The 24384-nt window shown below is 45.7% G+C and overlaps 1 protein-coding gene across 1 annotated transcript in view; it reads right to left on the minus strand.

The window, feature by feature from the left end:
- Positions 1-24384, minus strand: part of RTKN2 (rhotekin 2) — an 82433-nt gene that overhangs the window by 27802 nt on the left and 30247 nt on the right. The window contains exons 5-10 of the mRNA XM_040435930.1: positions 20535-20652; positions 13782-13979; positions 10065-10159; positions 6396-6502; positions 5623-5754; positions 3508-3673 (exon numbers count right to left, since the gene is read on the minus strand). Of these exons, the coding sequence (XP_040291864.1) occupies positions 3508-3673; positions 5623-5754; positions 6396-6502; positions 10065-10159; positions 13782-13979; positions 20535-20652 (816 nt within the window). The remainder of the gene's footprint in view (positions 1-3507; positions 3674-5622; positions 5755-6395; positions 6503-10064; positions 10160-13781; positions 13980-20534; positions 20653-24384) is intronic.

Below are 24384 nucleotides of genomic sequence, written 5' to 3' on the forward strand. Positions count from 1 at the left end.
TTTTTTCTAATCCTGCCATTTAATTGGAAATACACAGCATCAGACTATTAACATCAACTTGCTGCATTCTGCAAATCCTAAAGCTACAAGCACCTTGTAGGTGGCCCGAATGAATAAATATAAGGGTACTAATTTTGAACAGCATTGAAAGAAGTTCTTATTTCCCATTTTGTTTGGAAATGACACACTAAAGGTTTCCTTCTGTAACCAAAGCCTCCCAGGCCTGAGATGTAGCTGCGGCACTGCAGAATTAATGGGATCCCATTTTCCCTTGGCAGGGCCGCTATACGCGGTGTACACTTGCACTGAGGCTTCCACTCATGTTTCTCCACGAAAAAATTAAATAAAAATTTAATTGATAATGCATTGGAACATGAATAAAAATAAACTGGTTACACAGAGTAGATTTATCCTATTAATATTACACTTCATAGCAGGATAAACAAACGGTAAAAAATGCTGCAGGGAAAGTGCGCACAATGCCGTCCATTCAAGCCGACAACAAACCAATGTTTATGGAATGACTTAAAGGGAGGCTTTAGTCTATGTGCCAACAGCTCTGCAAACATGGCAAGATGCCCCTTTATATGGTGCAAAATAAAAAGAAACATGCTTTTACATGTAGCACACAGCAAGACCGCACAGAGAGGAGGCCCATGAGCGATCTAGATCCGGCATGCTGGCAAGCTATGCTGGGATGTATGGTTCAACAACTAGCTCAGTTAAGGTTTCTTCTTTTAGAGGACCAGTAATTCTGTAAATGTTCTAAGTGACGTGTTAATTACTTAAAAGGGTAGTCCAGCTTTCAAACACTTTTGGGCAGCCTCTCCCTAGGACTTTTTGTCGGAAGCATACCCTGCTCCCTGCCATCAGTCCACCACACTATCAACATTCATGTTGGACGAGGGTCACACGTGCCTTTGCGGTGACGTGTCCTCCCAAGCAGTGCTTCTTGGTACAATCATTACTCTGAAGGAATGTCTTTTTTGGGCTCCCCTAATGTCATCTCCGTTACCAAGGGCGAATCTTGCCTGACAAGACAGTGGACTTCAAATCAGGGGGAAGTGAGAACTCTGGTAGCCATGACTTTACAGCTTTTTTTCAGGTGGATGCAGACATTTTTTAAATGAAGTTATTTAGAAGTTTGCCATTTACACTATTCTCTACTAAATGAATACAATGAGAGCTCAGCCTGTCCATAGAGCTGTAATATACATGTATGCAGTGAGTATGAAGCTCAGCCTGTCCATAGAGGTGTAATATACATGTATACAGTGAGTAGAGAGCTCAGCCCGTCCATAGAGCTGCAGTATATATGTATACAGTGAGTATGAAGCTCAGCCTGTCCATAGAGCTGTAATATACATGTATACAGTGAGTAGAGAGCTCAGCCCGTCCATAGAGCTGCAGTATATATGTATACAGTGAGTATATTGCTCAGCCGGTCCATAGCGCTGCAGTATATATGTATACAGTGAGTAGAGAGCTCGGCCTGTCCATAGAGCTGTAATATACATGTATACAGTGAGTATGAAGCTCAGCCTGTCCATAGAGGTGTAATATACATGTATACAGTGAGTAGAGAGCTCAGCCTGTCCATAGAGCTGCAGTATATATGTATACAGTGAATAGAGAGCTCAGCCTGTCCATAGAGCTGTAATATACATGTATAGTGACTATGAAGCTCAGCCTGTCCATAGGGGTGTAATATACATGTATACAGTGAGTAGAGAGCTCAGCCTGTCCATAGAGCTGCAGTATATATGTATACAGTGAGTAGAGAGCTCAGCCAGTCCATAGAGCTGCAGTATATATGTATACAGTGAGTAGAGAGCTCAGCCTGTCCATAGAGCTGCAGTATATATGTATACAGTGAGTAGAGAGCTCAGCCTGTCCATAGAGCTGCAGTATATATGTATACAGTGAGTAGAGAGCTCAGCCTGTCCATAGAGCTTTGGTATATATGTATACAGTGAGTAGAGAGCTTGGTCTGTCCATAGAGCTGCAGTATATATGTATACAGTGAGTAGAGAGCTCAGCCTGTCCATAGAGCTTTGGTATATATGTATACAGTGAGTAGAGAGCTTGGTCTGTCCATAGAGCTGCAGTATATATGTATACAGTGAGTAGAGAGCTCAGCCTGTCCATAGAGCTTTGGTATATATGTATACAGTGAGTAGAGAGCTCAGCCTGTCCATAGAGCTGCAGTATATATGTATACAGTGAGTAGAGAGCTCAGCCTGTCCATAGAGCTTTGGTATATATGTATACAGTGAGTAGAGAGCTCAGCCTGTCCATAGAGCTGCAGTATATATGTATACAGTGAGTAGAGAGCTCAGCCTGTCCATAGAGCTTTGGTATATATGTATACAGTGAGTAGAGAGCTTGGTCTGTCCATAGAGCTGCAGTATATATGTATACAGTGAGTAGAGAGCTCAGCCTGTCCATAGAGCTTTGGTATATATGTATACAGTGAGTAGAGAGCTTGGTCTGTCCATAGAGCTGCAGTATATATGTATACAGTGAGTAGAGAGCTCAGCCTGTCCATAGAGCTTTGGTATATATGTATACAGTGAGTAGAGAGCTTGGTCTGTCCATAGAGCTGCAGTATATATGTATACAGTGAGTAGAGAGCTCAGCCTGTCCATAGAGCTGCAGTATATATGTATACAGTGAGTAGAGAGCTCAGCCTGTCCATAGAGCTGCAGTATATATGTATACAGTGAGTAGAGAGCTCAGCCTGTCCATAGAGGTGTAATATACATGTATACAGTGAGTAGAGAGCTTGGTCTGTCCATAGAGCTGCAGTATATATGTATACAGTGAGTAGAGAGCTCAGCCTGTCCATAGAGCTGCAGTATATATGTATACAGTGAGTAGAGAGCTCAGCCTGTCCATAGAGCTGCAGTATATATGTATACAGTGAGTAGAGAGCTCAGCCTGTCCATAGAGGTGTAATATACATGTATGCAGTGAGTAGAGAGCTCAGCCTGTCCATAGAGCTGCAGTATATATGTATACAGTGAGTAGAGAGCTCAGCCTGTCCATAGAGGTGTAATATACATGTATACAGTGAGTAGAGAGCTTGGTCTGTCCATAGAGCTGCAGTATATATGTATACAGTAAGAGTTATGTGCAGATGCGGACAGCACACCGTGTTTTGTGGCCCCTTTGAAAGAAATGAATCCGCAAAAAAAAAAATGCAGATCAGAGCCCTAATAGTTTGAAAAATACAACACGTAATTAATTGTAACCAAGTATTTGGAACAGAGAGATGCAGCTGTGGCCGTCAGAAGCGATGCGGGTGCTGGGGAGCCAGGTAAGTACAACCTCTGTGAGGGGCCCGGACGTATGGGGAGGCATTTTAGGGGTTGGATAACCCCTTTAATATCAGTTTAAATTATACTAACGTCTATGCTATAAAAATGACAGGCTTTTTTGATCAGAATATTTGCAGTGCATTCCTTAAATTTATTGGTTAGGAGTAAACTAGATGTGTACACTCACTGAGGTTGTAAAAATGCTGCCAGAAGGCTTCCATCCATTTCTGAAGTTCTTCTCTGCTGTCAGCGGAAAATATTTTTGTTACAGCTTCTCCAGACACCAGGTTGATAACGGTAAAACTGTTGGTTCTTTTCTTGGAGTCTTTCTCCACGGCACGGATTCTTGTTTCCTTGAAAGAAAAACAAGAGAAAAAAAAAAATCAAAAAAAGTTCTACATAGTTATTTAAAGATGACAAAACACATGTGTCTTCAGAAACAGGGTAGAGTTACACAATGCTGTGGAAACCCTGAAATGCCTGCAGTCTTTTAATAAATGGCCAAATCCATATCAGAATCTATGGATACAACTTGCTGCACATACACGTCTGAAAGATGCAAGTCCTGCACCCATCGCCAGAACATCCACGATGGAAAAAGCATTTTAAAGAGGACCTTTCACTGATCCTGACATTGTGAACTAAGTATCATGACATATACAGCGGCGCCCAGGGATCTCACTGCACTTACTATTATCCCTGGGCGCCGCTCCGTTCTCCCGTTATGTCCTCCGGTATGTTCGGTCACTTGGTTATAGTAGGCGGTGTCTGCCCTTGTTCTCCTGGGCGTCTCCTTCTCATAGGCTGTAGCGCTGGCTAATCGCAGCGCAGAGATCACAGCCGGGGAGAAAAAAAACTCCCAGGCTGTGAGCTCTGCGCTGCAATTGGCCAGCGCTACAGCCTGGGAGAAGAAGACGCCCAGGAGAACAAGGGCAGACTCCTCCTACTATAACCAAGTGACCGAACATACCGGAGGGCATAGCAGGAGAACGGAGCGGCGCCCAGGGATAATAGTAAGTGCAGTGAGATCCCTGGGCGCCGCTGTATATGTCATGATACTTAGTTCACAATGTCAGGATCGGTGAAAGGTCCTCTTTAAATCCAAAGCTTTGAATTTTCCTCCTTTGTCTTGTAAAAAAAAAGGAATAAAAAAAATAAAAATAAAAAAAATCTACTTCAACTATATCAGTTTCTTGGCAACAGATTTCAAAAGAGGATCGTCAACCAGTTTTCCCAAGCAAAATATGCCCCCACAGTGTAAACATGTGTCTGGACACCTTTAGAGGCAATTTCACACGGTTTTGAATAGAATAACCTGCTATGCTATTAGATGCCCCAAAAATGAAAAAAAATATATATAAATATCATTGTAAACCCTCCCCTCCAGTGATAAGATGATGACTCTGCTATCCAACCTCAGTCTGCACAGTTAAGCTGGAAACAGAGTAGCACAAAGCAGGAAGTTTCACTATGCAGAGTGCTGTCCGCCTCTTTTGGAGTCCCATTGAAGTGAATGGGTCCGCATCAGATCCGGCAAAAAATCTGGATCGGATAGCGGACCCAAACAACGGTCGTGTGCATGCTCCCTTAATGGAAGTATCACCATGAATGTCAGTGTAAGGCTACATTCACACGACTGTTTTGCGGTCTGCAAATTGCTGATCCGCAAAAAAAAAAAAAACACGTCCGTATGGCATCTTTATTGCGGATCCATTGGAACATTGCTTATCCTTGTCCGCAAAATAGGACATGTTCTATTTCTTTATTTTTTTTTGCGGGGCTACAGAACGGACATACGGATGCGGTCAGCAATGAATGGGTCTACATCCTATCCGCCCAAAAAAAAAAAAAAAACACGGGCGCATGCACGGAAACAAATTACATTCGTAGCCTAAAACTAATGCCTTCTAGGGCTAGCACAGCTGAATCTAATAATACCTTTCACTTAGTGATCCCTTGCCACATTCTGGAGAAAAAAGTACATTTAATCCATATGCCAATGAGCAGTTACGTGCACTGAGGGCTGGCCCAAGCCACTTCGTGCACCCTTGTACCTCCCGTCAGCCTTCAAGGAGAGGGCGGGTTGGCAGAGCAAGCCAGGGTGCACAGAGCGGCTTGGGCCTGCCCTCGGTGCACTAAACTGTTCATTTGCATATGTATTTAAAGTACTTTTTCTCCATAATAAAACAATTTTTGACAAAGTGAAAGGTGTCATTACATTCTACAAGGCATTGTGCCAGGTTTAACAGTGAATTTTATGTGACAGACTCCCTTGGAACATTTGCCTGTGGAGACTGTTTACCTTGTTAATAGGAATGGTCATAGTCGGCTCGATTTTAGCTTCTATTTCTTCCGGTGAATAGTAGCAATGCAAGTTCCCACCTTTCAGCACACAGTATAGTCTGTTCCAACTACAAACGCCACCAACCATTTCCTATATTGAAGTATGAGAAGTATTAAAATACCTTTACAATGAAAATCCATATGCATCACTGCTTGTCATATAAGTAATGATGAAGAATTATCGCCAATCGCTGCCTGATTAACTATAGTGGATATATGGGAATGAATGATGGAGTCTATGTTCTATCTAAATGACATTGCCTACGCAGAGAAAGGGGTAAAACAAGAACTTGAGGTGATGTGATACAAGATGGGGAGATATATTACAGACCATTTTACGCCAATCATCCTGTGCTGCCGTAGGAGCACGTGCCTCATCATAAATTAGGTGCATCCTCCACCAGTGCATGCGCCTAGACCGAAATCTACTGCAGCTCCAAGCTGGAAAACTGGCATAAATGAAGATAAATTTTCTAGGCCCCACCACCTCCCTTACTACGCCCCCCTTTCCAGGAAAGTGGCAAGGGCAGCGTAGAAACGCCACTTATGCCTAGATTTAGTCGCAAGAATAGGGATTGTGACTTTTTACACCAGAAAACTAGCATAGAGAGAGGGGGAAATGATAAATTGTGTAAAATGCGGGGGGGGGGGCTGTAATACATGAAGCCAAATACAACAAGCAAATAAATTATCCAGTGAAGTTGCTGGTCTGGGTTGTGGACGAGCTCTTACCTGCTGGTTAAAGAAACCACTAACAACTTCATCAGTTACACACGTGGGCTGTGCAATCAAGTGGCAGCATACATTCCCATACAATGGAAGCCAGAAAGAGGAATCCTCTGTAAATGGGAGGCAAAAAATTAAATATATGAATGAAAATTCTGGTCCGAAACTGCCTTTTTCCCCCAAATACTTTTAAAATACTTTTTTTAATGATTGGCGCTGTTATGGAGAGGGGGGATCTGTGGGTGGCGCCGTTATGGAGAGGGGGGATCTGTGGGTGGCGCCGTTATGGAGAGGGGGGATCTGTGGGTGGCGCCGTTATGGAGAGGGGGATCTGTGGGTGGCGCCGTTATGGAGAGGGGGGATCTGTGGGTGGCGCCGTTATGGAGAGGGGGGATCTGTGGGTGGCGCCGTTATGGAGAGGGGGGATCTGTGGGTGGCGCCGTTATGGAGAGGGGGGATCTGTGGGTGGCGCCGTTATGGAGAGGGGGGATCTGTGGGTGGCGCCGTTATGGAGGGGGGGGGGGGGGGGATATGTGCACTGTTATGGGCATAACAGTGCACAGATCCCTTTCCCCATAACAGTGCACAGATCCCTTTCCCCATAACAGTGCACAGATCCCTTTCCCCATAACAGTGCACAGATCCCTTTCCCCATAACAGTGCACAGATCCCTTTCGCCATAACAGTGCACAGATCCCTTTCGCCATAACAGTGCACAGATCCCTTTCGCCATAACAGTGCACAGATCCCTTTCGCCATAACAGTGCACAGATCCCTTTCGCCATAACAGTGCACAGATCCCTTTCGCCATAACAGTGCACAGATCCCTTCCGCCATAACAGTGCACAGATCCCTTCCGCCATAACAGTGCACAGATCCCTTCCGCCATAACAGTGCACAGATCCCTTTCGCCATAACAGTGCACAGATCCCTTTCCCCATAACAGTGCACAGATCCCTTTCCCCATAACAGTGCACAGATCCCTTTCCCCATAACAGTGCACAGATCCCTTTCCCCATAACAGTGCACAGATCCCTTTCCCCATAACAGTGCACAGATCCCCCCTCCCCATAACAGTGCACAGATCCCCCCTCCCCATAACAGTGCACAGATCCCCCCTCCCCATAACAGTGCACAGATCCCCCCTCCCCATAACAGTGCACAGATCCCCCCTCCCCATAACAGTGCACAGATCCCCCCTCCCCATAACAGTGCACAGATCCCCCCTCCCCATAACAGTGCACAGATCCCCCCTCCCCATAACAGTGCACAGATCCCCCCTCCCCATAACAGTGCACAGATCCCCCCTCCCCATAACAGTGCACAGATCCCCCCTCCCCATAACAGTGCACAGATCCCCCCTCCCCATAACAGTGCACAGATCCCCCCTCCCCATAGCAGTGCCATAGACCGATCCCCCTACCCATAACAGCCCCGGCCCTGCTGCTCACAGCATCACTCACTGCATCTTTATTTTACCTTACAATCGTGACGCTCCAGTAACAACTCTGCAGGCAGAGCGGAGGGCGGCGTAACGTCACTTACTCACGTGACGCACCTGCTCCGCCCACTTTATGAATGAAGGAGGCGGAGCAGGCGCGTCACATGAGTAAGTGACGTTACCGCTGCCCTCCGCTCTGCCTGCAGAGTTCTTACTGGAGCGTCACGATTGTAAGCTAAAATAAAGATGCAGTAAACCGCCCGCCCGCAGATGGTGGGTGACAAATCCCACACCCCATTGGATTAGGTACATTTTCGGCCGATATTTTCGGCTGCCGGAATTTCGGTGCACCCCTAATATATATATATATATATATATATATATATATATATATATATATATATACACACACACACACACACACACACACACACACACACACACACATATACACACGTCAATATTTTGGCAAAAAAAAAAGAAGAAGAGAAAAATAGCCCTAATGTTGCACCAGCCACAATAAGTAAAAGTCGCCTGGTCGATTCAGTAGCTCAGCCATTTCTCCTGACCCCCCTCTTCCACATGCACGCTCAGCCTAGCATGCATGTGTTCTAAATGGGGAACATGGGGATAAGCTGTTGCCAGATACCTCTGGTGGAGGCTTATCTTCGTGAAGAAGAAAAGGATCAAGTTCTCAACATGCCCAATCCATCTATACCCAGACACCATCTGTTGAGGCCCGTTCACATTTATAGTTAGCCAGTCCAGCCGAAAAGTAATATTCTATGAAGTGCCGTAATTGTAGTGCCCTGGAGCAGGGAGTACTTTGCATAGGGGATATAGGCGAATGTCAAAGTTAAAACTTCTTACTTTATTTCTCTTGAAAGGGTTAACATACTGTTTAATACTGTGTAACTGCATTTTATGTTTACCACCAAAAAGCAGACAGCCTGACCTTTTAAATGTCTGGTTTTAGCTATGTTGTTAATTTGTCTGGAAAACCTGCTGCGTCATTGCCATTGAAGATCACTAAAGCTCTAATGTAAGTCTATACCAGACGGGAGCTGAAACAATATATCTGTTTGTGCTGAGTTTCTCCACTGCACCCCTCCCACTAGAAGGTTCTAGACTAGCAAAAACTGTATATAAAAGGAGAGCAGTCAGAGCCCCTAGTATGCTGCAGATAGGGACCAGTGCTTGGAGGGGAGACTCATGCCAGCCTGCATGAGTGACCAGAAGAAGATGCCAAGATGGGGACACTGAGCAACAGACCATAGGTCACTAGCCCTGTGACCAAGGAGCCACCCGGACTACTGAGCTACAGACCTTGACCAGGATGCCAGCCTTCTGAGAGAGGGACAGCTATCAGGCCTTTCCTCGGCAAACCATTCTTCTGCTAGGGAGGATACTTTGCCAGATTACTGAGTGACCAGAAGATACTGAGACAGGGATACGCTGGATCACCAGCCTTGGACCAGGGTACCAGCTTTCTGAAGAGAAAGAGGGACAGCTAGCTCAGGCCTTTTTTTTTTGTTCCTAGACTCTAGGAACTCCCCGATTATTTACTGTTTCTCTGCGGTATAAGGTTCCATTCACACGTCCGCATGAATGGGCCCACATTCGTTTCACAATTTTTTGCGGAACGGTGCGGACCTATTCATTTCAATGGGGCCCCAAAAGATGTGGACCGCACACAGTGTGCTATCTGCATCCATAGTTCCGTTGCCCCACAAAAAAAAAGATAGAGCATATCCTAATCTTGTCTGCAGCCACGGACAAGAATAGGCATTTCTATCATAGTGCCGGCCATGTTCGGTTCACAAAATGCGGTGTCCGTGTTTTGCAGATCAGCAATTTGCAGACTGCAAAAAACTTGCGGAAGTGTGAACGGACCCTTATGTTTACACTTGTAAAATACATCAAAAGAACACTATGGTGGTCAGTAATGGAATCATTAGTCCGGCTTTGTTTTTACTTTAACTTTTTTTTTTGTTTTACTTTTTACATTTCAATCTCAGGCTGCTGGATCTGTGTGCAATTATATATCTATCACATTCTCACCTGTGTCCCGCTGGTTTGTGCTCTGTATCGCTTAGAGACACATCGCTGCTGGTAGACCAGTGAAGGGAGCCGGAACGGAGCAACGGAGCAGCTGAGGTTTCCCCCCCCCCACAGGTACAGCAGCATGGGGTAGAAACTTATTGGAACTTGTATGCATATGTGCAGACACTTACCATGTCCTGTGATCGTAAGGGTATGGGTTCTGAAGCCATCTTCCACACTATTCAGCGTGAATGTAATATGAGCCAAAAGCCTGTATTTTGCTCCCCTAAAAGGTTAAACAAAATGCATTAATTATTACTTATATCAGCGATTCTTCCTCCACTGCTGATTCAGTAAGACTCAACACCTGGCAATGTTAATTGTCTACAGAGGTTATTGAAATTTAAATTTTTGTTTGTTTTATTAATAAATGCTGTAGCTATTTATTTTTTCATTTTTAACCATTTCCCTGAGTGTTGTGCCTACATTAGTTGTACAGACAGTGCAACCATGAGTGTGTACTTAATGGCTGCAACAAATGTGAGGAAGTGAATAAGGCCCTTCCTATGGAGACCACAGAGTATAGGGGGAGATGAATACAAAGCCATATCTGTGCGTACAATATAGCTACCTGGCATTTTCTAGCCCTTCAGCATAAAGTTCTCCACTCTCTAATGATAATGAGAGGTCACTGCTGATCCTACCCCAGTCTACACAGCAAAATATAGGAAAGGTCAGCCCACTGTGTGAGCTCCAATTGTCATTATGAAAAACAGGGTTTATAACAAAATGCATAATTTACAACAAACTTGTCACATGGAAAATGCAGTGCAATCTGTAAGAGAGCAGGAGGAGCTGAGCAGATTGATATATTAGTTTTGCGGCAAATGATTCAGTATAGCTTGGACTTTATTCATTTGCATCCTTGCTCTCTCTATGCACAGGAGTTATCTGGGCTGGCAGCTCTCTCTGTATTAGAGTGCATTGAGAGATAGCTGGCAATCGAGTAAGACCACCCACATGACTACTAAACTAGATCAATCTGCTCAGTGCCTACTGCTCTATAAGATGCTGCCTGCATTCTGCACTGCATTTTCAGTGTGTCAGGTTCACTTTAAATACAACCTCAATTTCAAAAAAAAGTTGGGGCGCTGTGTAAAATGTAGATAAACGTAAATTTTAACAGAATGATGTGATTGGCAATCGTGGTAAGCGCGATGACTTTGTCGCGCACATCACAGGTCCTGCTGAATGAAGATAGAAGAGACTGCTGCAGCGTGATCAAGTGGATGAGGAGAGTTTTTTTTAAACCTGTAAATGGCCATTATTTTTGCATTCTATATTAAAGGATAACTGTCGTATATATTTTTTTGGAGTATTGGATTGTGGTGATTAATATCACCTTGGTGGCCCTAATTCAACTTTTTTACTGTGTATTCAATTACTTCTTAATTCCACATTTTTGTTCCCTGTACTGCCTACTTTTACTTGTGCTTAAAATAGGGTTGCTAGGCATGGTCCGTCTATCTGTTGACAGACGGAGCACGCAGCGTGCAGGCTCACATTACTAGGACTGTAAGTAAATGATTAAAGCCAGGTCCTCCCCAGCAGCTGATAACAGTGCCTGGGCTGTGTGCACTTCTCTTGTCCCTGCGCTTGGCAGACGCTCCCTCACTCAGCAGAGCTGGAGAATGCAGAGTTGGAGCAGCGCAGACCAGGGAAGGGAGATCTGCCATCTGCTCAGTGAATAAATGAAAGCAACATGTGGTAAGAGGACCCCTTTGTGCTGCAGGATATTAACCCTTTAGGGGGGAGGGCTCTGGTTACTGACACTTTTGGGGGGCTATTGTTACTGGCTAGTGAGGGCAGGCGGGATTAGCCTCAGCGTGAGGGCAGTGGCGGCCATCTTAACTGAATAGTGAAATTGCAGTTTTATGCAGACTGGTTGCTAAGGGCTGAATCTTATTAAATATGGGGTAAGTCAGTCTAATAGTAACTGATTCTGGAATATCATGTTATTAGTAACTACATATATGAAAATTGAAATTAGGGTCTAAATGTGACAGTTATCCTTTAAGAATGCTATTATTTTCCGATATAACCATGTTAATAATAAAATCACCCAAGCACAGAATCTGAACTTCGGCAAAAAAAAGTCTGGGTTCAGGTCCGGATACCCAAACTTACAAATGGGGATGAGCGAAGCCGAATTTTGTAACAGCTGGAATACCCCTTTAATTCATTTTAGTAAAAGGACAATTAAATTACGGTGAAATAGTCACTAAAAACATAATACCGTATAGTCTCAATTCTGCTCAAACTTATCAAAACATCAACGATAAAAGTTTTTTCCCTTCTAGGATTCCATACATTGTTTGCAAGATAGCTACAAAGTAGGGGTGCACCGAAATTTCGGCAGCCGAAAATATCGGCCGAAAATGCACCTAATCCACTTCGGCCGATATTGTTACATATCGGCCGAAAATATGGGGTGTGGGATTTGTCACCCACCATCTGCGGGCGGGCGGTTTACTTTGTCACTGCATCTTAATTTTACCTTACAATCGTGAGGCTCCAGTAACTAACAACTCTGCAGGCAGAGCGGAGGGCGGCGTAACGTCACTTACTCACGTGACGCGCCTGCTCCACCTCCTTCATTCATAAAGTGGGCGGAGCAGGTGCGTCACGTGAGTAAGTGACGTTACGTCGCCCTCCGCTCTGCCTGCAGAGTTGTTAGTTACTGGAGCCTCACGATTGTAAGGTAAAATAAAGATGCAGTGAGTGATGCTGTGAGCAGCAGGGCCGGGGCTGTTATGGGTAGGGGGATCGGTCTATGGCACTGCTATGGGGAGGGGGGATCTGTGCACTGCTATGGGGAAAGGGATCTGTGCACTGTTATGGGGAGGGGGGATCTGTGCACTGCTATGGGGAGGGGGGATCTGTGCACTGCTATGGGGAGGGGGGATCTGTGCACTGCTATGGGGAGGGGGGATCTGTGCACTGTTATGGGGAAAGGGATCTGTGCACTGTTATGCCCATAACAGTGCACATATCCCCCCCTCCATAACAGCGCCACCCACAGATCCCCCTCTCCATAACAGCGCCACCCACAGATCCCCCTCTCCATAACAGCGCCACCCACAGATCCCCCTCTCCATAACAGCGCCACCCACAGATCCCCCTCTCCATAACAGCGCCACCCACAGATCCCCCTCTCCATAACAGCGCCACCCACAGATCCCCCTCTCCATAACAGCGCCACCCACAGATCCCCCTCTCCATAACAGCGCCACCCACAGATCCCCCTCTCCATAACAGCGCCACCCACAGATCCCCCTCTCCATAACAGCGCCACCCACAGATCCCCCTCTCCATAACAGCGCCACCCACAGATCCCCCTCTCCATAGCGCCACCCACAGATCCCCCTTTCCATAGCGCCACCCACAGATCCCCCTCTCCATAACAGCGCCACCCACAGATCCCCCTCTCCATAACAGCGCCACCCACAGATCCCCCTCTCCATAACAGCGCCACCCACAGATCCCCCTCTCCATAGCGCCACCCACAGATCCCCCTTTCCATAGCGCCACCCACAGATCCCCCTCTCCATAACAGCACCACCCACAGATCCCCCTCTCCATAACAGCGCCACCCACAGATCCCCCTCTCCATAACAGCGCCACCCACAGATGAATTTCATTCATGAAAAAGTATTATTAATAAAATCATTAAAAAAAAAAGTATTTTAAAAGTATTTGGGCAAAAAGGCAGTTTCGGTTTCGGTTTTCGGTCAAGGGCATCCTGAATTTTCGGTTTCGGACCAGAATTTTCATTTCGGTGCACCCCTACTACAAAGTGACCAAATATATGTATATTAATAATAATGGACGCTGAAAGCACAACTCACGGCATGTGAGGATTGGAGGAAAAAAGAGCTTCTGGCTCAGATTCTTCAAGTTCTGAATTAAATTTCTTCCCTGTAGATTTCCCAATTGAGTTTCTAAGCTTCCGTGCGAGTTTCTTGGGAGTGTTTGCTACAGACGATTCTTCCATGCTGCAGCTATATACTTCCAGCTTTAATTGAAAGTCTGGCCGTGCTTCAGTGCTGCAAAAGAAAGTAAACATCTGTTGTGCTGTAAATTAATAACTCACAATAAAAAGATATGCACGTTACATTACAGCATATGAGCAGAAGAGATTGATCGTGCTGCAAGAATCAAACTAAGAGCATATTAACGAAGACTAACATGAAAATGCATAAAAAGGTGAGTTCATAAACAAAGACTAGAAACAGTCCCATTTAGATCTTTCCTCACAAACCTCCTTCACCCCCAGTGACCAGTTGAGGGCTAGATTCCAAATCACATCAACAATCAAATAAAAAATAAAATAAAAATAAAAAAATCACATCACAGGTGGATCCTATCTGTGTGAATTTCATCACAGCAACTCAATGTGACTCAGTAGTGTGTATGGCCCCCATGCACCTGTGTGCACTCCTGACAAGGTTTGGGCATGCTCCAGATGGTGTCCTGGGGGAGGGAGGGTGAAGGATCTCCTCCCAGACCTGGATAAAGGCATTAATGAGCTACTGGACAGTCTGTGGTGCTACTTGGCGGTGTCCGATGCACTAAAAGAATGTCCAGAAGTTTTGGACATTGGATTCTGGTCTGGGAAAATATGAGGGCCAGTCAATACCATCATTATCCAGGAATTGCCTACACACTCTGACCACATGAGGCTGGCCATTGTCCTTCTCCAGAAGAAACCACAGGACCCATTGCACCAGTATAAGGTCTGACAATGGCTCTAAAGATTTCATCAGCAGTCAAGGTACCATTGGCCATCATGTGGAGGTTTGTGTGACCTTCCAAGAAATTACCAGACTATCACCAACCCACTGCCAAACCGGTCATACTGAATAATGTTGCAGGCAGCACAAATTTGACTACAGTGTCTCTGGACGCTTTCACGTCTGTCAAACATGCTCAGTGTCATCTGTAAAGAGAATACGGCACGAATAGTAAACCGGCCAATTCTGATGTTCTTTGTTGAATGCCAATCAAGCTGCACAGTGCTGGACTGCGAACACAGGTCTCAATACAGGACGCTGGACCTTCATACCACTTTCATGAAGTCCGTGTTGGACAGTTTGGTCAGAAATGGGCAGGACAGTGGGCTATTAGAGGTGATTATTTTTAGGGCTATGGCAATACTCTTCCTGTTTCTCCTTGGACATAGGGCTCATGCACACGACCATATGCCCTACGAGACATACGGTCGGTGAGCGGACCATATGTCCTGGAGCAGTATCTGCAGCCCAATCTGGATGCACAGGTAGTCCTGCTCCTCCAGGATGACACAGCCTTACATATCGTTGCAAGATTGTTTGCTGTGTCTCCAGCACAGTCTGAAGGGCGTGGAAATGATCCCAAGACAAGGGACTTTACACAAGGTGAGCTGGATGGAATTGTAGAAGGGCCTTAACTGAGTTTCTGGACCAGTGTCCGCTCCTATGGGCTCATGCACACGACCGTATGCCCTCCAAGACATACGGTCCGTGAGCGAGCCATATGTCCCGGAGCGGCATACATTGTGCGCACGGGAGCGCACAGCATCATAGGTTAGTACGATACTGTGCCCATCGGGCCACCTACGGGACTACTGTCCTGCACCCATATGATTACATTAGTGCAATACAGAGGACCTTTCACCTGAAAATGCAAGTTAAACTAAAGATATACCCTTACTTGACGGCCCCCCGGTGGTGCTTATTCAGTTCTTCATTTTGCACTCAGTGCCCCCGTTTGTCCGCGGTGCCCCCCCTTCTATGCTAATGAGCCATTTGGCTCAACTGGGCGGGCCTGCAAAAGTTCTCCCGGGCGTGTCTTTCTTCTCCCTGGGACGGAGCGTATCCAATCAGCGCACTCCGCTCTTAGCCAGCAGGGAGAAGCTGCTCCAGTTCTCGTGAGATTCTCGAGAACTGGAGCGATTTCATCCATCCTGAGCCGGTGCCATCTTGGATTCCCGCGGCGAGCATTGGAGCAGCATCGGAGATGGCACGCCCGGGAGAACTTTTGCAGGCCCACCCAGTTGCGCTGAATGGCTCATTAGCATAGAAGGCAGGAAATATTGCGGGGGGCACCGCGGACAAACGGGGGCACTTAGTGCAAAATGAAGAACTGAATAAGCACCACTGGGGGCCGGCAAGTAAGGCTATATCTTTAGTTTAACTTGCATTTTCAGGTGAAAGGTCCTCTTTAAGGCCCTTCTACAATGCCATCCAGCTCACCTTGAGTAATGTCCCTTGTCCTGGGATCATTTCCACGCCCTAAGTTCAGACTGTGCTGGAGACACAGCAAACCATCTTGCAACGATATGTAAGGATGTGTCATCCTGGAGGAGCAGGACCACCTGTGCAACCAGATTGGGCTGCAGATACGGCCTCATGCTACCAGCTGTGACAAGGAAACTAGCAACACTACAAAAGAATCAGTCAGGAAGGATAAGGAGAGAGTAAGGCTGGGTTCACACGGGCGTTGCGGGAAAATGTGCGGGTGCGTTGCGGGAACACCCGCGATTTTTCAGCGCGAGTGCAAAACATTGTAATGCGTTTTGCACTCGCGTGAGAAAAATCGCGCATGTTTGGTACCCAAACCCGAACTTCTTCACAGAAGTTCGGGCTTGGGAATGGTGTTCTGTAGATTGTATTATTTCCCCTTATAACATAGTTATAAGAGAAAATAATAGCATTCTGAATACAGACTGCATAGTAAACTAGCGCTGGAGGGGTTAAAAAAAAAAAATTTAACTCACCTTAGTCCACTTGATCGCGGCCCGGCATCTCCTTCTGTCTCCTTTGTTGAATAGGACCTGTGGTGAGCATTAATTACAGGAACAGGACCTTTGATGACGTCACTCCGGTCATCACATGGTACGTCACCATGGTAAAAGATCATGTGACGTACCATGTGATGACCGGAGTGACGTCATCAAAGGTCCTGTTCCTGTAATTAATGCTCACCACAGGTCCTATTCAACAAAGGAGACAGAAGGAGATGCTGGGCTACGCGATCAAGTGGACTAAGGCGAGTTAAATTATTTTTTCATTTTGTTTAACCCCTCCAGCGCTGTTTTACTATGCATTCTGTATTCAGAATGCTATTATTTTCCCTTATAACCATGTTATGAGGGAAAATAATAATGATCAGGTCTCCATCCCGATCGTCTCCTAGCAACCGTGCGTGAAAATCACACCGCATCCGCACTTGCTTGCGGATGCTTGCGATTTTCACGCAACCCCATTCACTTCTATGGGGCCTGCGTTGCGTGAAAAACGCAGAATATAGAGCATGCTGCGATTTTCACGCAACGCACAAGTGATGCGTGAAAATCACCGCTCATCTGAACAGCCCCATTGAAATGAATCGGGATTCAGTGCGGGTGCAATACGTTCACCTACCGCATTGCACCCGCGCGGAAATCTCGCCCGTGTGAGCGCAGCCTAAGGGTACTTTCACACTTGCGGCAGAGGATTCCGGCAGGCAGTTCCGTCGCATGCAAACTGATGGCATTCGTCAGACAGATCCGGATGCGGATCAGTCTGACAAATGCATTGAAATGCGGGATCCGTCTCTCCAGTGTCATCCGGAAAAACGGATCCGGTATAAAAATATTTTTTGCATTTTTTCGGTCTGCTTGGACCCGTTTTGTTCAGTCTTTTTGGCCAGAGAGAAAACTGCAGCATGCTGCGGTATTTTCTCCGTCCTGAAATGGCAGAAAGTCTGAACTGAAGACATCCTGATGCATCCTGAACAGATTGCTCTCCATTCAGAATGCATTAGGATCAGTTATTTTCCGGTATTGAGCCCCTAGGACGGAACTCAATGCCGGGAAAGAATAACACTAGTGTGAAAGTACCCTAACGGTCTGTGGCCACCACCTGCAAACCTATTCCCTTTTTGGGAGTTGTCTTGCTGTGGCCTCTTTAGTGCACCTGTTGTATTTTCATTTGCACCAAAGCAGGTGACATAAATTCACAATCACTTATGCTTCATAACTGGACAGATTGATATTCCTGATGTGTAAGTGACTTTGGGTTAGGCTACATGCACACAACCGTGTGCCCGCCGTGGGAGTGCTTCCGTGGTGTTTATGGCTGTGCCTCCGCACCGCATAAAAGTAGCACATGCACTAAATTTTTGCGGCTGCCCCACGGTCTGTGCCCTTGCATTGCGGACCGCAATTTGCGGTCCGCAGCACGGCCACGGAGCCCTTACGTTCATGTGCATGTAGCCTTATACTGTGATGCTTAAAGGGGTTGTCTCACTTTAGCAAATCGCATTTATCATGTAGTTAAAGTTAATTTTAGCACTTACTTATGTATGGTGATTATCCATATAGTCTCCTTTGCTGGCTTGAATAATTTTTCCATCACATTATACACTGCTCGTTTGCAGCAGTGGTGATTGTGCTTTCACACTATAGGAAAAAGCGCCCATCTCTGGTAGCCAGGACCGTGGGAGCGCGCATAGGCACGCACGCGCAGCAGCTTCCACCCCGGCAGTGGTCATAACTAGGGATGAGCGAATTTCATATTTTGAAGTTAAACGCGGGTTCGTGTGGTGGTATTTACTGAATTGCGTTATGGATTCCGTTACCACGGACCATAACGCAATTCCATGACGGAATGCATAATGGAATGCCTTTAGAGGCATTATTCATTCCGCCATAATAGACGACTATGGCCTGCATAACGGATCCATCCGCTTTACGTTATGCTGGAGTCCTCTCCAGCATAACTGAAACCGGACGGATCCGTTATGCAGGATATGACGGAATGAATAACAGAATGCCTCTAAAGGCATTCCGTCATGAAATTGCGTTATGGTCCGTGGTAACGGAATCCATAACGCAATTCAGTAAATACCACCACACGAACACGAACTTCAAAATATGAAATTCGCTCATCCCTAGTCATAACCCCTGGAAACGTGCAGTGTATAATGCGATGGAAGACTGAATCAAGCCAGTAAAGGAAGCAATATGTATAACCACAACCCATTACTAAGTGCCTTTCTCTACATGATGAATGCCATTTGCTGAAGTGAGACAACCCCTTTAAGTGTTCCTTAAATTTTTTGGAGCAGTATATTCTGCAGAGCTGCAAGCTAACTGTATCACTCACATTTCTGCCTGTCAAGCATGAGGGGTATTTAAGCACACTTCATGCAATACTTGCCTTGGTCACATTTCAACCCAGGACCAGAAAGGCTGCTAACCACTGAGCTGTGCAATATTAAAGGGGGTTCAGCTCTGAACCCGGACATATCCCCATTTTCACCCAGGAACATAATACTGTGTGTATACGAGCAAATAAACTAAAATATAAAACCAGATAAGGAGATAAACTTTAAATTATTCCTTCACTCAATGTGTATATCAGATGGATGCATTTATACTCTAGTAGTGTTGTAAATGTACTACATAATATGGACAATTTGCTTTATAAAATGCACTTTTTTTCCTCCCAAAAGTGGGGGGGGGGGGGGGGGGGGGGAATTGCAGTGCGTCTTATAAAGCGAATGGTGGCATTTTTACATTGCTGACACATCGCCGGCCGCTATGCTGCACAGCGCGTCCTGCGATGTATCAGAGCTCTATCACGCGGGGTGGGAGGAGGAGCTGGAGGCCCACAACTGCTGTTGCACTCGCGGCGGGGCCCGATGCAGTCACTGTACTCCGTTACACCGGGCCCCGCTCACAGCAGTCTTCATATGTAAAGTCTAGTCATGTAATCCTCAATCCTGCTTTGTTAAACTACGGTAATCGTCTGTAGTAGTACTCACTATCAAACTAGCAGGCAGGGTAACGGCACTCACTCACGCTTCTGCTCCTAAGACTTCTTTCATGAAGGTGCATTCGGTTTCCGTATTTCCATTCCGCAAAAAAATAGAACCGGTCCTATTATTGTCCGCATTACGGACAAGGATAATACTGTTCCATTAGAGGCCAGCTGTTTCGTAAAATACAAAATGCACACGGACGCCAAATATATACGGTCGTGTGCATGAGGCCTTAAAGTGGGATGGCAGCTATGTGCACAAGAGGCTATCCCGCCCTCATGCTTCTAATTAATATCTTCCTCCCTATTAGGCCACATGCACACGAGTGCGGGTGAACGTACACAAGATCCTCACGAATTTCCATGAGGATTTACTGTATATGCGTTTCTGCACTATATCCGCACCAAAATCCTCAATTTCAAACAGAGGTTATTGGTGTGGATTTGATGCGGTTTTGCCACAAATCTCACCCTTCATTGGAAAAGGGTGAAACTGCAAACATATGCAAAGTGAGATTTGTGCAATGCCGTACACTTTTCTGGTACTGTACTATGCTGCAGTTTTTCCCCACACAAGAATCTGTACGGAAAAACCGCACGTATTCTGCAATGTGTGCAGGTGGCCTTACCGTGCATGGGGAAGTATCTGTCAATCAATGGCTGGAGAATGAGGAGCATCCTGCATATCAGATACATCAGACTCCACGCCGCACCAATTCAGCTGTGAGCGAGCACCATCGATGCCCCGACGGTCATTTAAGAGATGGAAGACAGAACAAATTTCCATCCAAACAGCTGCATAAATTGGATACTTACAATACAATAGCGTTCTCGAAACAAATATCGGTCATTGCTTTATCCACGATAACCATATCTGTATCAAATATTTCCTGGCCAAGTCTCAACATGCAGAATACTGCATAGCGATCCGATTCTGTAGAGGAAGCAAAGGAAAACGGTAACTGACTGTTCACTGCATTGAAGAATGAGCGTGCACACCTTCACTTAAAGGGGTTGTCCCACGAAAAATATTGTAAATTTTTCAAACCAGCACCGGGATCTGAATACTTCTGTAATCGCATGGAATTAAAAATGTATTATAGCTACTGAGTTATTCAATTAAATCTGCATAGCGCCACCTGGTGTTTATTTTCTATTTTCTCTGTCCTGGTCACAGACTGAGCAAAATGTTCAGTTCCATCCATCAACTGCCAGCAGCTGCAGCAAGGGCACGCCCCATATGCCAATAGCTTGAAATAAATTTAACAGAACAGAAGCAATGAATGGGAATATCTCTGGATCCATGTGAGGACAGGGCTGGTTCTAGGTTTGGTAGAAAGAGGTTGTCATGTACTAGATTGTGTATTTTCATTTTTTACGTTACTCATGGGATAACCGCTTTAAACAATGAACACAGAAAATTCACTAAATGAGAAAGCAAAATTCCAGCAGCTCCTTCCTTAAAAGGGGTTCTCCAACCCCTATAATGACCTCCCCAATGTACGGGCCCCTTGTATACATTATACCTACCTGCTCCCCGAAACCCACGCCGCTCCGGATCCCTGCACGGCCACATCTCCCCGTCGTGCAGATCAAAAGCGTCACCCGCGATGCATTGGCGACCGTGCAGGGATCCGAAGCGACAAGGGTGCCAGGGAGCAGGTAAGTATAATTATATATACATACATACAAACATACATGCATACATACAAGGGGCCAGGCATTGGAGGTCTGGGGGTCATTATGTGCGTGTGAGGTACATGACAACCTCTAACACCTTTAAAAGGGTTGTCCAAGGCCACATTTTGGGCTTTTATTTTTTATGCTCAGGCTCTGTATAACGCATCCGTACAGATCTGTAGTGCAGATATATGCACAAGGCCCAATGACCATACAGGACAAAAATAAGCCAAATACAAAACACAGCTTGGATCTTGGGTAAGGCTACTTTCACACTAACGTTTTGGCTTTCCGTTTGTGAGATCCGTTCAGGGCTCTCACTAGCGGTCCAAAACTGATCAGTTTTGCCCTAATACATTCTGAATGGAAAAGGATCCGCTCAGAATGCATCAGTTTGCCTCCGATCAGTCACCATTCCGCTCTGGAGGCGGACACCAAAATGCTGCAAGAAGCGTTTTTTCTGTCCGCCATGTAGTGCAGAGCAAGACGGATCCGTCCTGACACACAATAGAAAACGGATCCGTCCCTCATTGACTTTCAATGGTGTTCAAGACGGATCTGTCATGGCTATAGAAGACATAATACAACCGGATCCATTTAGGACAGATGCGGTTGTATTATTGTAACGGAATCGTTTTTGCAGATCGATGACGGATCTGCAAAAAAAATGCTAATGTGAAAGTAGCCTTAGATAAAAGTAATGAATGATGGAGATAATAAAATAATTCATAACTGAAATTGATTTTAAACGGGTAACAAGAGACATAAGATATGCATTGGCGCATACAACACTAATTCCTGTGGGTCGCAGCAGACCCTCATCCACTGTCTGATCAATGGCGTCGGCATTCATTTGATGGACTAACTATATCAAGAGATGAGTTTCAGAAGCCTTTCTATCTGTTAATGGAAATATTTCCTTGCCAGTATTAAGGGATTAAGTCTGCTGGCAGTGTATGAAAGACTATTACAAGCAAAAGCAGCTTAGATGGCTATGAAAGGCTGTAAATTTAAAAAGGCTGTAAATTAAAAACTTTAAAATTACGGTATTAAATGTACAAAAATAACGTTTCTGGTCAGATTATTTATTGAAATGTATTTTGCATTTCTAAGCTAAATTAAATGTAATAAAAGAGCCACAGATACAAGGCAATATTACAGATAAATCCAATAATTATGCGCACAGAGCTAAAAAAAAAAAAAAAAAACAGCTGTCCACCTACCTGCAACAGAACGGTCATTTTACATCGGACACCGGGGGAACACTACCAACCACAGTAATGTTCCCTGTGGCCATCAACAGAATCCTTCCCATTTTAGATGCGTTACTCATGGCACCATTTCTCTCCTTACATCACTAACAAATATCCCCCGGTGTGAAGAATTCTGCAATATTACATTAGAGCTGAGAGAGGAACCATAGGCTAATGGGGATATCCGGGATTTTGATACTGATGGCCTGTCCTCAGGACAGGTCATCAATATGAGGTCAAGAGGGGGTCCAACTATCAGCAACCCGGCCAACCGGCTGTACGAAGAGGCTGCAGCACTCCATGAACGCTTAGGTCTCTTCCTAGTGCAGGGATCAGCAACCTCCGGCACTCCAGCTGTTCTCCCAGAATACGCCTTTCACTTGTATGGAGTTAACAAGAACAGCTGAGCAAGTCTGCATATTGGGAGCTGAAGTGCCGAAGGTTGCTGACCCCTGTCTTAGGCCAAGAGACATTGCATTTATCGGTCACATGGCCTAAGCGCAGCTAAATCCCATTCAAGTGATCAGGCTGAGGTGCAATTCCAAGCACAGCCACCATCAAATGGATGGCACTGTGCTTAGTAAGCTGCAAGAGGGCCTCCTCAAACAGCCGATTGGCGGGGGTGCCGGACCCTCCACCATTCTGATATTGATGACCTATCCTGAGGATTAGTCAATAGTATGAAAAGCCCTGGGTGTAATCACAGATATTTAAAATCAAGACTCTTCAGGCCTCAGACATACGACCATGTCCGTATTGCCGTCAGCAAACCACGGATACCTTCTGTGTGCACTCTGCATTTCTCTTAGGCTACATGCACACGAACGGTGTTTGTTTCCGCGTGCTATCCGCATCAGTATGTCCGTTCCCTAGCCCCCCAAAACACATACGGTCGTGTGCATGTAGCCTTACTTCCATCAATAGAAAGGACTATTCTTGTTCTCAATGTAGACCAGAATAGGACATGTTCTATAATTTGCAAAATGGCCGCACAAATCCATGAAAAAAAATACAGATGTCAGATGTGTGCATGGCCCCGTAGAAATGAATGGGACAGTGTGCTAGCCGCAACTAAAATAGGGATAGCACACAGATGAAAAATACAGTTGTGTGTATGAGGCCTTATTTTGAATGCAATGGAGAAAAACAAATTCAAGTACAAACCTTCCATTGGTGAGCCATGTAATGGTTGCAGCAACGGCTTAGGCTACTTTCACACTACCGTTCAGAGCGGGTCTGTCTGGTGTCTGCTCAGACGGATCCGCTCCTATAATGCAGACGTTTGGATCCGTTCAGAACGGATCCGTCTGCATTATAGTTTAAAAAAAATTCTAAGTCTGAAAGTAGCCTGAACGGATCCGTCCAGACTTTACATTGAAAGTCAATGGGGGACGGATCCGTTTGAAGATTGAGCCATATGGTGTCATCTTCAAACGGATCTGTCCCCATTGACTTACATTGTAAGTCTGGACGGATCCGCTTGCCTCCGCACGGCCAGGCGGACACCCGAACGCTGCAAGCAGCATTCAGGTGTCCGCTTGCTGAGCGGAGCGGAGGCTGAACGCCGCCAGACTGATGCATTCTGAGCGGATCCGCGTCCACTCAGAATGCATTAGGGCTGGACGGATGCGTTCGGGGCTGCTTGTGAGCCCCTTCAAACGGAGCTCAGAAGCGGACACCCGAACGCAGGTGTGAAAGTAGCCTTAGCCTACAGAGGACTTCTTTTCCTCACT

Source organism: Bufo bufo, chromosome 6 (genome assembly GCF_905171765.1).
Source record: "Bufo bufo chromosome 6, aBufBuf1.1, whole genome shotgun sequence".
In the NCBI taxonomy this organism is placed as follows: Eukaryota; Metazoa; Chordata; class Amphibia; order Anura; family Bufonidae; genus Bufo; species Bufo bufo.